Source organism: Phalaenopsis equestris, unplaced genomic scaffold (assembly GCF_001263595.1).
Source record: "Phalaenopsis equestris unplaced genomic scaffold, ASM126359v1 Scaffold000297, whole genome shotgun sequence".
Classification (NCBI taxonomy): domain Eukaryota; kingdom Viridiplantae; phylum Streptophyta; class Magnoliopsida; order Asparagales; family Orchidaceae; genus Phalaenopsis; species Phalaenopsis equestris.
Genome location: NW_018164739.1, coordinates 3,357,433 through 3,368,974, shown reverse-complemented (window position 1 = coordinate 3,368,974; position 11,542 = coordinate 3,357,433). Strand labels below are relative to the sequence as shown.

General features: G+C 35.3%; 1 protein-coding gene across 1 annotated transcript in view; it reads right to left on the bottom strand.

The window, feature by feature from the left end:
* The window catches only part of LOC110025245 (alpha-mannosidase At3g26720-like), a 54,318-nt gene that overhangs the window by 36,131 nt on the left and 6,645 nt on the right, over nt 1-11,542 (bottom strand). The window contains 5 exon segments of the mRNA XM_020725594.1: nt 6,982-7,071; nt 7,173-7,340; nt 7,422-7,515; nt 7,606-7,706; nt 8,321-8,434. Of these exon segments, the coding sequence (XP_020581253.1) occupies nt 6,982-7,071; nt 7,173-7,340; nt 7,422-7,515; nt 7,606-7,706; nt 8,321-8,434 (567 nt within the window).

The window sequence follows — 11,542 nt, the reverse complement described above, 5'->3', positions numbered from 1 at the left end:
TCAATAATCCATCAAAAATTGCGAACCAAACGGTATGGCGGCGTTTTCAAAACGCCGCCCGCACAAATAAGCTGCCCCAAACGGGGCCTCTGTGTGGATAAATCACTCGATCGAGTGTTTAAGTGATTTGGAAGCAAGGAGCGACTCATTAAAGCTAATTTCACGCTCCATAGTTGCTTGATCATGCGTAATAGAACGCTTGTGAGCATTTGTTGAGGGAACTGAGCCCTAACCAAGAGAAGATGAAAAAGGGAAGGGGTACGATCGATCGAAGAGGCGTTGTTTTTTAATGGAGAGTTTGAATCCATGAATCGACGAAGAATGGCTGAACCGTGGAAAGAAATTGAGAGGTTGCAACTTAGGTAAGAAATTTGATTCATTAAATTAGAAAAGTTTATTCCAATTTAATTGAATTAAATATTCAGAAACCCTATATGTTAATTAATTAGATTGTGTTCAATTTTTGTTTAAGGATGTTGGCAAGAAGGCCAAATTGGAAAAGGAAAAATGAAAAATTTCAGGGACTAAGAGCAATTTTAATGATTACATGTTAATTGTGCTAATTAATTAAAATTAAGCTATGTTAAAAGTTTAAAAAAATGTTATCTAATTTGAACTTTAAAAAGTTTATTTGATTTAAATGTAATACATATTATCATATATATTAGGATTTATGATGAAATAGCTTAATACTAAGCTAATAATGTGACAAGATCACTTTATTGGAAATAATAAGGAAGTGTGAATATTCATCTAGGATTATTATTAGAAATAATATATATGTATGTAAATATTTATATAATTCAATAATTAGTTAATTCATTAGATAAATTATAAATAAATGAAATTAATAGTAGTAAAGATTAGAAATGAATAAGAGTTAACTAAGGATCTGTTAGGGGCAGCTGCAGCTTAATAATAAATCGCTGCGCAGCAGCGGCCACAGGAAGCTATTACGTAGAAGCGGCTGTGGAGAAACTGGCTATCTGTTTGTTTTTGCAGTTTGAAAACAATTATGTTGCAGTTGTTTCTAGAGAAATGATCATTCTACCCCTGTATAATAATGTTATTTGAAACATAATTGTTCATATTAATACATTCTATATTTTAAAAGCAAATAGTCAGTGCAGAACATTACAAAATAAAGAGAGACACATCACTTAACAGTAAGTAGTATGACTATTGAAATTAAGAAAATGAATATTAAAACAATAATTGATAAAATGATAATACTATTTTTAAAATGCAGAAGAGAAGATGAGATGATAGGTACAGATCAGAACAGACCACTCAGTCTGCTCAATTTGGGCAATCTACCCAGATGAGGTCTGAGCCTAACAGTGATACAGACAGTGGCACTGGCAGCAGCATTAGTGTGCCTAATTGTGTTAAGTGTGGAAGGGAACATAGAGGAGACTGTCTGTCGGGCACTGTTACCAATTATTGGTGTCATCGGTCATGACACATAGTGAGATCGTGCCCTACTTTAAGTAAGAGGCTTCCTGTAGATACCAAAGCTAGTGATCCACCTTCTTAGGAGAATTTTAACAAAAAAGAGTTCAGCCAAGTTGTCAGTATTAGCTTCAACTCTGAATCAAACTCGTCAGAATATACAACCTATAGTATATGCATTGACTCGGCAGGAAGCAGAGAATCCACCTGACGTATTATAGGTGTTTCTTTATTTTAGTAGATCTGTCAAATCTTTATTTATTTTGACACTTCTATATTCTCCTACTATATGTTTTATATTTATCCAAAAAAAAATGGTTAGAACTCTTTGATACTAGAGCATCACATTTGTTTATCTCTAAAGAGCTTGTAATATTCAAAGGATTGGGCTCATTTAAGATATTTGATGCCTTATCAGTCATTCGACCCAATGGGTCCCTCATAATGGCTTATAGAAGATGTGTAAATATGACAATATGTGATAGAAATTCAAAGGCAAATTTTGTATTTTTACAACTAATCGAATTCAAAGTGATTCTAGAGATGAATTGACTATCTAATTACTTCACAACCATGCACTAAAAAGATAGTCAAATTCATTATCTCTGGAAAATAAGAATTCAAGTTTGTGGGAGATAGAAAAGTCCTATTAATGATGATAACCAGTTTAAAGGCATGCAAATTGTTAGCAAAATGATACAAAAATTTCCTAGCTCGAGTCAGTGATATTACAAAAAAATCCAAGAAGTTTGAGGATATATCAGTACTAAATGAGTACCCATAAGTATTTTTAGATGATTTCTCAGGTTTGCCTCCAATAAAAGATATAACATTTCTATCGATTTAATATCAGGTGTAGAACCAATTGCGAGAGCACCTCATAGAATGACAATCAAGGAGCTACCAGAATTAAAGAGTCGGTTGCAAGACTTGTTAAAGAAAGAATTTATTGAGCCAAGCACTTCCACTTTGGGAGACCCAGTACTTTTTCTTAAGAAAAAAGATGAGAGCTTAAGGTTATGTTTTGATTATCGAGAATTAAACAAACTCATAATTAAGAACATGTATCTCTCGCCAAGGAGTGATGATCTTTTTGATCAATTGGAAGGAGATATTGTATTTTTCATGATTGATCGACACTCATATTATCACCTGTCAAGAATTAAAGAAAAAGACGCAGCAAAGACAGTTTTCAACACCAAATACGGATAATATGAATTTGTTGTGATGCATCTTGAGTTGTCAAATGCTCATGTCGTTTTTATGGATCTTATGAAGATAATATTTAAACCATTTCTGGATATATTTGTGGTAGCCTTCATTGATAAAATTCTAATCTATTCTAGTGATGAAGCTCATCATGCAGATCATCTTCGCATCATTTTGCAAATATTGAAGGGGAACCAGTTACATACCAAGTTGTCAAAGTCTGAATTCTGGTTGAGGAGCATAACATTCTTGGGGCCTATTATCAGTAGTGAATGTATCTGGACCAAAACAATGTTAAAGTCATAGTTGATTGATCCAAACAACTACTGTTACAGAAGTTCGAAGTTTGCTAGAGTTGGTAGGCTATTATAGGAGATTTGTTTAGGGTTCTCTTAGATTGCAATGCCTTCGGCTAAATTAACTCAAAAGGCAAAAAAAATTTAAGTAGACAAATTGTTGTGAGGAAATTTTCCATAAGTTGGAGATGTGCTTGCTGACAGCTCCAGTAATGGTGATCCCCTTTAGAACAAAATACTTCAGAATTTACAGTGATGCATCTTTAGGAAAACTTGGATGTGTGCTCATGCAACACGGAAAGGTAATTACTTATACCTATAGACAATTGAAGAATCATGAGAAGAATTATCCAACATATGACTTAAGGCTGGCAACAGTGGAATTTTCTTTAAAGTTATAAATGTATTATTTATATAGACTTAAGTGTAAAGTGTTCACGAATCACCAAACTGTAAAGTTTATTTTCACAAAGAAAGAGTTGATTTTAAGGCAAAAACGATGACTTTAGCTCATTAAGGATTATGATTTGAAAAAACAATATTACGCTGGAAAAGCAAATAATGTGACAGTCGCACTAAGCATGAAGGCAGGTAGCAGCGTTAATTGGGTAATCACATAGCAAGAAGAATTAATTAAAGATATGGAGTGTTTATCAATAGTTGTACCAAATGATGAACGTTTTGCACTGTTAAATCAGATGATCAATCAGTCAAATTTGAAGGATGGAATACAAGATGCATTGCCACAGAATACAAATTTCAGAAAATATTAGACCAGATGAAGGTGGGTCAGCTGAATAAATATGAGATCGATAAAGAAAAATTATTGAGTTGCACTATTTATATTGGTGTGAATGATTTACAAAAAGAAATCTTACATGAGTTACACTATTTAGGCTACACAATACATCAGGAAAGCAACAAGATGTATAAAAAATAAAAGTTTTATCCTGGTGGTCAAGACAGAAGCATAGTACAGAAGAGTTTGTGGAAATGTCCAACTTGTCAAGTGGTTAAGACTGAGCATCAGAAACTGAGTGGGCAATTGCAATTGTTGCCTATAACATAATAGACATGAGAGTACATTGCTATGGACTATGTGGTTGGGCTACCAAGATTGATGCATGGTCGTGATGTTTTACGAGTGATTATTGATGATCTAACCAAGTCTGTGCATTTCTTGCATATCAAACCTATGGATAAATAGGCCAAAATTTACGTTGATGAAATTGTGCAACTGTATGGAGTCCCAAAGTCCATTGTTTCAGATCGAGATAATAGATTCACATCCAAATTATGGAGAAAAGTTCAAGAGGCTTTTGGTACTCAACTGACATTCAGTACAGTTTTTCATCCACAAACAGGTGGTCAATCAGAGAGAACGATCCAAATATTAAAAAACCTGTTTCAACTGGGAAATGCATATACCTCTAATAAACTATGTATGAGTTAATTAAGTCTAAATTATTTTTATAGGTGCACCCAAAAGGCTAGACTGATCAAGAAAAGCATAGCAAACTACACTGTATAGTAAGGTAAATATAATTTTATATTAGAATAGTTTTGTTTATCCACACATGGTTTTATTTTTTACTATTTTGCAAAAACTAATGTTTTTCTTTTAAATTTTAAATGCAAGAAAAGAAATAAAATATAATATATGCATGCATATGTAAGTCACCAATGAATGATACTAGCAAGATAATGGAATGTACCTTTGCACGAAAATAAAAATGAAAATGAAAATGGTTACCTACTTTAATGGTGGATTAAAAAAATGTTATTTTTTTTAAAAGTATACGGTTAGATGATGACTTCTAATAATAAAAATTATAACATAAATAAATAAAAATAAATAAAAAATTATTTTCTTTACTCTTTTTACTTTCCACGGTCATTTTAATGTTTGTTGAATTTTTTAAAAAATGTTTTAAAATAAAAAGTATTGTAATTTAGAAACATTTGTCCCCTAAGTAATTTAATTCAAACATTCAGTTGCTAACATTTGACTCGAAAACCAACTTTAGGCTAAAAAGACCGTAAAGAGTACATGTACAGGTATCGAGAAGTACCGGTTGATACATACTATAGATTAGTTTTTATTTTATGTTTGTTATAAATATTTAAAAATTTATAAGAACTTATTGTAACTTTAAATTTTATAGATAGAACGACGCTTTTGTGTTTTAGATTCCATTTTAATTATGAAATAAACTGTTAAACAGTTTTTCTTTATCCGACCAACAGTTTCCACCTTGGTAATTCCAAGCTCCATAGTCGGATCGTGACAAGAGTGCTTTAATTACCAAATTTGAGTATTTAATTTTAAAATGAAGTTGAGTTTTCAAAATAATTGCACTCTTTTCAAGTTGAAAATAAATGTTAGCCTACATAGCATTCTCAAATGTTAAATTTAAGTATTTGATACATCCACCAAAACACATACAAGCATTTCAAATTATTTTATGTTCGCTCACGCAACATTCTTATATTATATAATCAAGCATTTAACATGTTGGTCAGAGTGCAAGAGAGCATAATTTTGATAATATGCACGCATATTGATAATACATTATTTTTTATACACTTATATGATGCTACCATGCAATTTGTTTGCAAGCTTTCCAAGGCAATTTGAAGATTAGTGTTGCATGCACATGATCTAAAAGTGTATAGATTTTGTTATTTATTATGGGCTCCAAATATCCATGCCTCGGACTCTTGTTGAAAGCCTCGGTGATTACTATTGGTCAAATTTTCATAAGACTGATTAGATAGTAAATAAAGACACTGCCCAAAGATTTCATCCTCATTTTATAAGGATTTTTAGATCTGAGGTTCAAGATTTACCATAAGGGCTTGCGATAATAGAAGAGCACTTTCAATTAAGGTTAGACGTTAAACGTTGAAAATTCAATGTATAGTAGCAGCAGACTTTGGTTTTTATATAAGTTTTAGCACCTCGAGCATAAAGAGAATGCTAGGAGAAACAATGATGAACCAGATAAAGATCTCATGATTCCAAGATCCTAAGTCGTCACGATTCCCAATATCAACCCAACATAGCAGAAGCATCTTTGTCAGCAACTATGGATTGCATCATCCAATAAGATTTTATGGATCTAAGAGAACAAATCCAAGTCCTCTGATCATATAATTTTGTTGTCAAAAGAGAACCACTATGACTTGATACCTTTGACCAATTGATTTGCCGCAAAATAATAGCATTACATTATGGTTGCAACCAAAGCCAGTCAATTCTCCAATGATTTATTTTTGTTTTAGAGATAGGTTATAAATTACATTTTATATGACATAAAATCCTTTATTAACAAAGGCCTACTTATTCTCATAAACAAATATTCGCACCATATTTATAAGATTCGCCTGAATGACATATTAACAAAAAAATTAGGTCATAATTGAGTCAACTACCATCTCTACTATGTAAACCAAGATCCATGATAACCCAAAAAAAATAGAATCACGAGATTTTGATCGGATTTATCATCATTCCTCTCAGTACCCAGTTTAGTCAAAAGATGACAAATTTCTCAATCTAAAATCAAACTATTGCTATTATATATTGAGTGTTTAATGCCTAATGAATAGTTTTAGTCAAAAGTTCTCTCATCACAAAAAAGAGTAATAAACATATGTGCTTGCATCTATGAGAAATCTGGAACAAGTCTTTGCAAAATAAGAACAAAATCTGAGAGTAATGTATTGTCTAAGACCTAATCCGCATTATGAAATTTCAACCCGGAAACATAAATCTGAAAGAGAAGCCGGGCTTAAATTTTTGAAGTCCACAAAAACTTCCAGTACAAAGAAAGATTTGAAAACATCAAATCCATGAAAATTAATAAGAAAATTTGTTGACAAATCTTGCACCAAGATCCTAGACAACAGAGCTTGTAATAAATATATGTATGTAAATTATAAATCGATTCTTAAGCTTATCTGATAATTTTATGACTGAAGAATAACGACACATTGCATTTTACGCTTCAATAAATCATACCTGCTCAAAATTTGTTTTCGGGCTGTAACAATCCGAATTTAACGAAGACTCTGTCAAGCAACCAAGTGATAACCCAACTAGCTTCTCAGCCTGCTTAAAACACATTAAAACGCAACGGTGACCTGCAAATTAATGGAATAAAAATAATGGAACCAAGATAAAGTTGCCTTTGCTTAAATGTAACTCGTCACCTCTGTATAGCCTATAAATAGTCGTTTAGCATAATCATTTGCCACATGCTGTTGCTCAGTTCCACTAACTGCATCATGATGTTGAGCAATTGCTAAAGCATCAGCCAAACTGTCAGTGGTGAGCCCTGAGCTGTCCCTTCCTTTCAAAAATTCTAGCTGCTTGGCTGCCTGGTTATAGACAGAAATTTTTTATACTTAGTTTTATATGTCGTCAGATTGTTGACATATCAAGGAGACCAGATGACGTACCAGATTGTAGCCGCTCAACATTCTGACATACTGTTTGAAAGAAGGCCTACTTGAAAAGTATCCTGTCCAGTATCCATTTGGACCATCTGCGTAACTGTAAATTCTAAGTGTTACTCGCCACTAATCAAAGACACGAATTAAATGATCTGCAAAAATTTCTACAATCCAATGGATTTCAACTCACGGGAAGAAGTCATCCGTCTTGAGAGTCCAAGTTTCATTTGATGCATATTTGGCATCAGTGTACAGAGAAGGGGTTGAGTACAAGGCATTAACTCGGCCATCCTGAAACAAGGTGGACAATAGAAATGGAGATGATAACATATACAAGAAAATACCAATGATACATATATAAAATCTTAAATTTATCAAAAGATGAGTCATATAACTTACTTCACACAACCTGAGAGAGTGACAGATTAACAAGCATACAAATGAAATTAGCACATATACGTAGCTTACAGGATTAATAGGAAATGCAATGCAGGCTAGGGTAACTTACCAAGATCGGGATTAGATAAATAAGGATCACAAAAATAGTTAGGGGTTTGATGCTCTAATACAATATTGTGGGAAAATAAATTGATGATTTTATTCATTCTATTTATAGACATACAAGATGAATATGAATAAATGTATTCAAGAGTTAATAAATGTATATTTTCTGAAAATATACTCTCATCTTAAAATAAGGATTCCTAATATTATTTCCTAATAACCGCCATAAGGTAACACCAATTATGTAGGTTCAACTTTGCAATGCAAACCAGTATGACAGCTAGATTAATAAACAGGAAAAGTAAATTATTGATATAATATAATTACTAGTCAATTGCAGCCAGTTTAATAATGAAACAGAGAGCACAAATAGCTCAGTCTCATCCAGAGTAGATGATTACCTGGTTAACATAATGAATAAATTTGTCCATCTGTCTGAACCATGAATTTGCATATTGATACTTAAAATCAGTTCCCATGGTGAACATTATATGATTTGTTCTAGTGATATTTGCCTGAAAAAAAAAAAAAAAAAGAAATGCAGCATGGTAGTACAATTTTAACTACAAGTAAAAAACTGATTCAAAAAGAAATACCGATTCTTTAAAAAAAAACATATCGATAACATAGTTGAGAATTTAGGATTTATGGTTCCCTAAATTGAGAAATATATGTTCTGATCATCTGTCACTAATACCAAGCTCCTACTTTTCTAATATGAAGGTCAACCACTTCAAAGCAATTGCAATCCTCAAGCACAAGACTGACACAATTCGGAACGAAAAACAGCGAACAAACAGCAATGAAATTGCAATAGGTAGGTTAGGTTATTGTTTTTTTACTTTTTTGCAATTGGTCAACCATTTCAAAGCAACTGCAATCCTCAAGCACAAGGCTGACACAATTCAGAACCAAATACAGCGAACAAACAGCAAAAAAATTGCAATAGGAAGGTAGAAAAGCTAAAACGGGGGTTGTTCTTACAAAAAAAAAAAAAAAACCAAGCAAGATACAATGATAATATGTTGTTTGAGAAGTATATCATCTCTCCACAAACTATAGACGTCACTAGAAACACCACAAGAAGAGAAGGAAAACTACAGCCAAAACAAAACATAAGCAAACCCTAGGTTATTAGCCCTAATATAACCATTCCAAATCCCTTCAAAATTTCCCCCCAAAACCCCTTTTAATTTCTCCTCCTTGCACATGTGATTACAGCCTTCATAGGCCCCTCCTATTCGTTAGATACCTCGATCTCTGCTGCCCACCGTGCCTCACCTCCCTGCTGAGCCACTCAGCCCTTGGACAACTAAGACGAGTCGGTTGCTCGACTAGCCCCGCCTGGACCGGTTGAGTAACTGGCGTAACAATACTCCCCTCCCAAAGAAGCATTTGTCCTCAAGGAGAAATGATGGAAACTGACTTCAAATCACCTCATAGAGTTCCCACATTGCTTCATACCCTGGCAGACCCTTCCACTTAATAAGTACCTACTTTGCTCCCGCCCCTCCGCGGCATATTCCTTCAACTTCTAAGGGTTTTAGAATCACCTCTATGTCCTCTGTCATCATCAGGGGTAGTGATGGCTATGGTCTCTGATCACTCGTCTCAATTGTGAGACATGGAAAACTGGGTGTAATGTTGATAATGGTGGTAACCTCAAATGGTAGGCCACTTCTCCGATGCATTCCGCCACCTCGTAGAGTCCAAAATATCGTGGTGAAAGTTTCTTGCTCCTCTACTTGGCCAATGTCTTCTGCCTGTACAGCCTCAACTTCAAGTAAACAATGTCTCGCAGTTTGAACTGTACCTCTCTCCTATGTCCATCTACGTTCCTCTTCATGATATGTTAAGCTCTTAATAAATGCCCCTTGAGCTCCATCAATATTTTGTCCCTCCTCCAAGTAATGGTTGACACTGAACACCGGTGTAGTACTATACCCATAGTGTATCAGGTGGGGTGGACCCCGTCCACACCAAATCTTGAAAGGAGAGGTTTGCGCTGCAATATGATACGAAGTATCATACCAGTATTTGGCCCACAGCTTCGCCTTATCTGATAGAAAATAAAGCGGGTATGTCTCCACACTCCTATTGACCACCTTTATCTAGATTTGGCTTTGAGGATGATACGATGTGTTCCTCTTGAAAATTGTTCCTTGTAACTTGAGCAGCTCCTTCCAATACTGGTTGAGGAACACCTTGTCCCTGTATGATACAATCGATTCTAGCACTCTGTGCAAACGGATCACTCCATGTATGAACACTGTAGCGACTGAAACCGCAGCGTAGGGGTGACGTAATGGAATAAAATGTGCATACTTGCTCAAGCGATCCACTAACACCATAATCACCGTAAACCCTTCTGATCGTGGAAACCCTTCTATGAAATCAATTGTCTCTTCTTCCCAAACCTTCTTCGGTAATGCTAAGGGACATACCAACCCTTCTGACGCCCTGGTCAAGTATTTATGTTGCTAGCCCACGTCGTACCGCGCCACCATAAATTCTACGTCTCTGCACATGCCCACCTAGTGAAGCTCTGCCGACAAACGGTTGTATGTCTTTTGCACCCAGGAATTCCCTCTGATTGTGATGTCGTGAAACTCCTACAACAGTCGTGGGATACTTTGATGCCCTTGGTAATATGAACCGCCCCTGGTAGAGCCCCTGGCAGAGTAGTTGTTGTCCCCTCAAGGCATATCCCAGATGATTGTTTGGATCAGGTAGCATCTTTGTCGGTATCTTCCTCAGTCCTTTATCTGGCTCGCTCTCCTGCCACAATGTTTCCCAATCGAGGACCAAGAGTATTGATAAGGATGTCAGATAGGGCTCCTTCACCTTCCTCGATAGGACATCTACGGCTTAATTCTTAACCCTGGCAGAACTAAATCTCGAAATCATATCCCAGCAACTCAAATAGCCACCTCTGATACTCCTCAGTCACCAATCCTTGTCCAACAAGTACTTCAAGCTCCTATGATCTATTCTAACAAGAAATTGTCGTACCAGCCAGCTGTGCCCGCTTGTATAATAACTTAAGCCTCGCCTTAACGGCAAGCACCTAGCTGAAGTAAGCAATGTGTCGCTGGTCCTGCATGAGTACTGCTCCCAACCTGTACCTTAATGCACCTATCTCTACCACAATTGTTCTACTGAAATCTGGAAGTGTTAACAATGGTACACTATTCATAGCTCTCTTCAGATCTTCGAAGGCATGTGTTGCGGCTTCCCCCACTTGAAGTAGTTTTTCTTCAGTTGTTCCGTAAGTAGTTATGCTATCATGCCGTAACCCTTCACAAATTTTCGGTAGTATCTAGTGAGACCTAAGAATCCCCTCAGCTCCTCAAGCTTCTGTGTCCATCATATCCACAATCTTGGTTGGGTCTGCTACTACTCCTGCCCTGGTCACCACATGCCCAAAGTACTCCACTTGTAGTTGTGCAAAAGACCATTTCTTCAAATTGACATACAACTAATGCTCTCTCAACTTCTTCAAGACTGTTCTCAGATGCTCCACATGTTGTCTATATACGACTGTAGATCACAAGATCATCAAAAAAGACCAAGACGAATTTTCCGGAGGTAAGGTTGAAAAGCCCTATTCATGAAGAACTGAA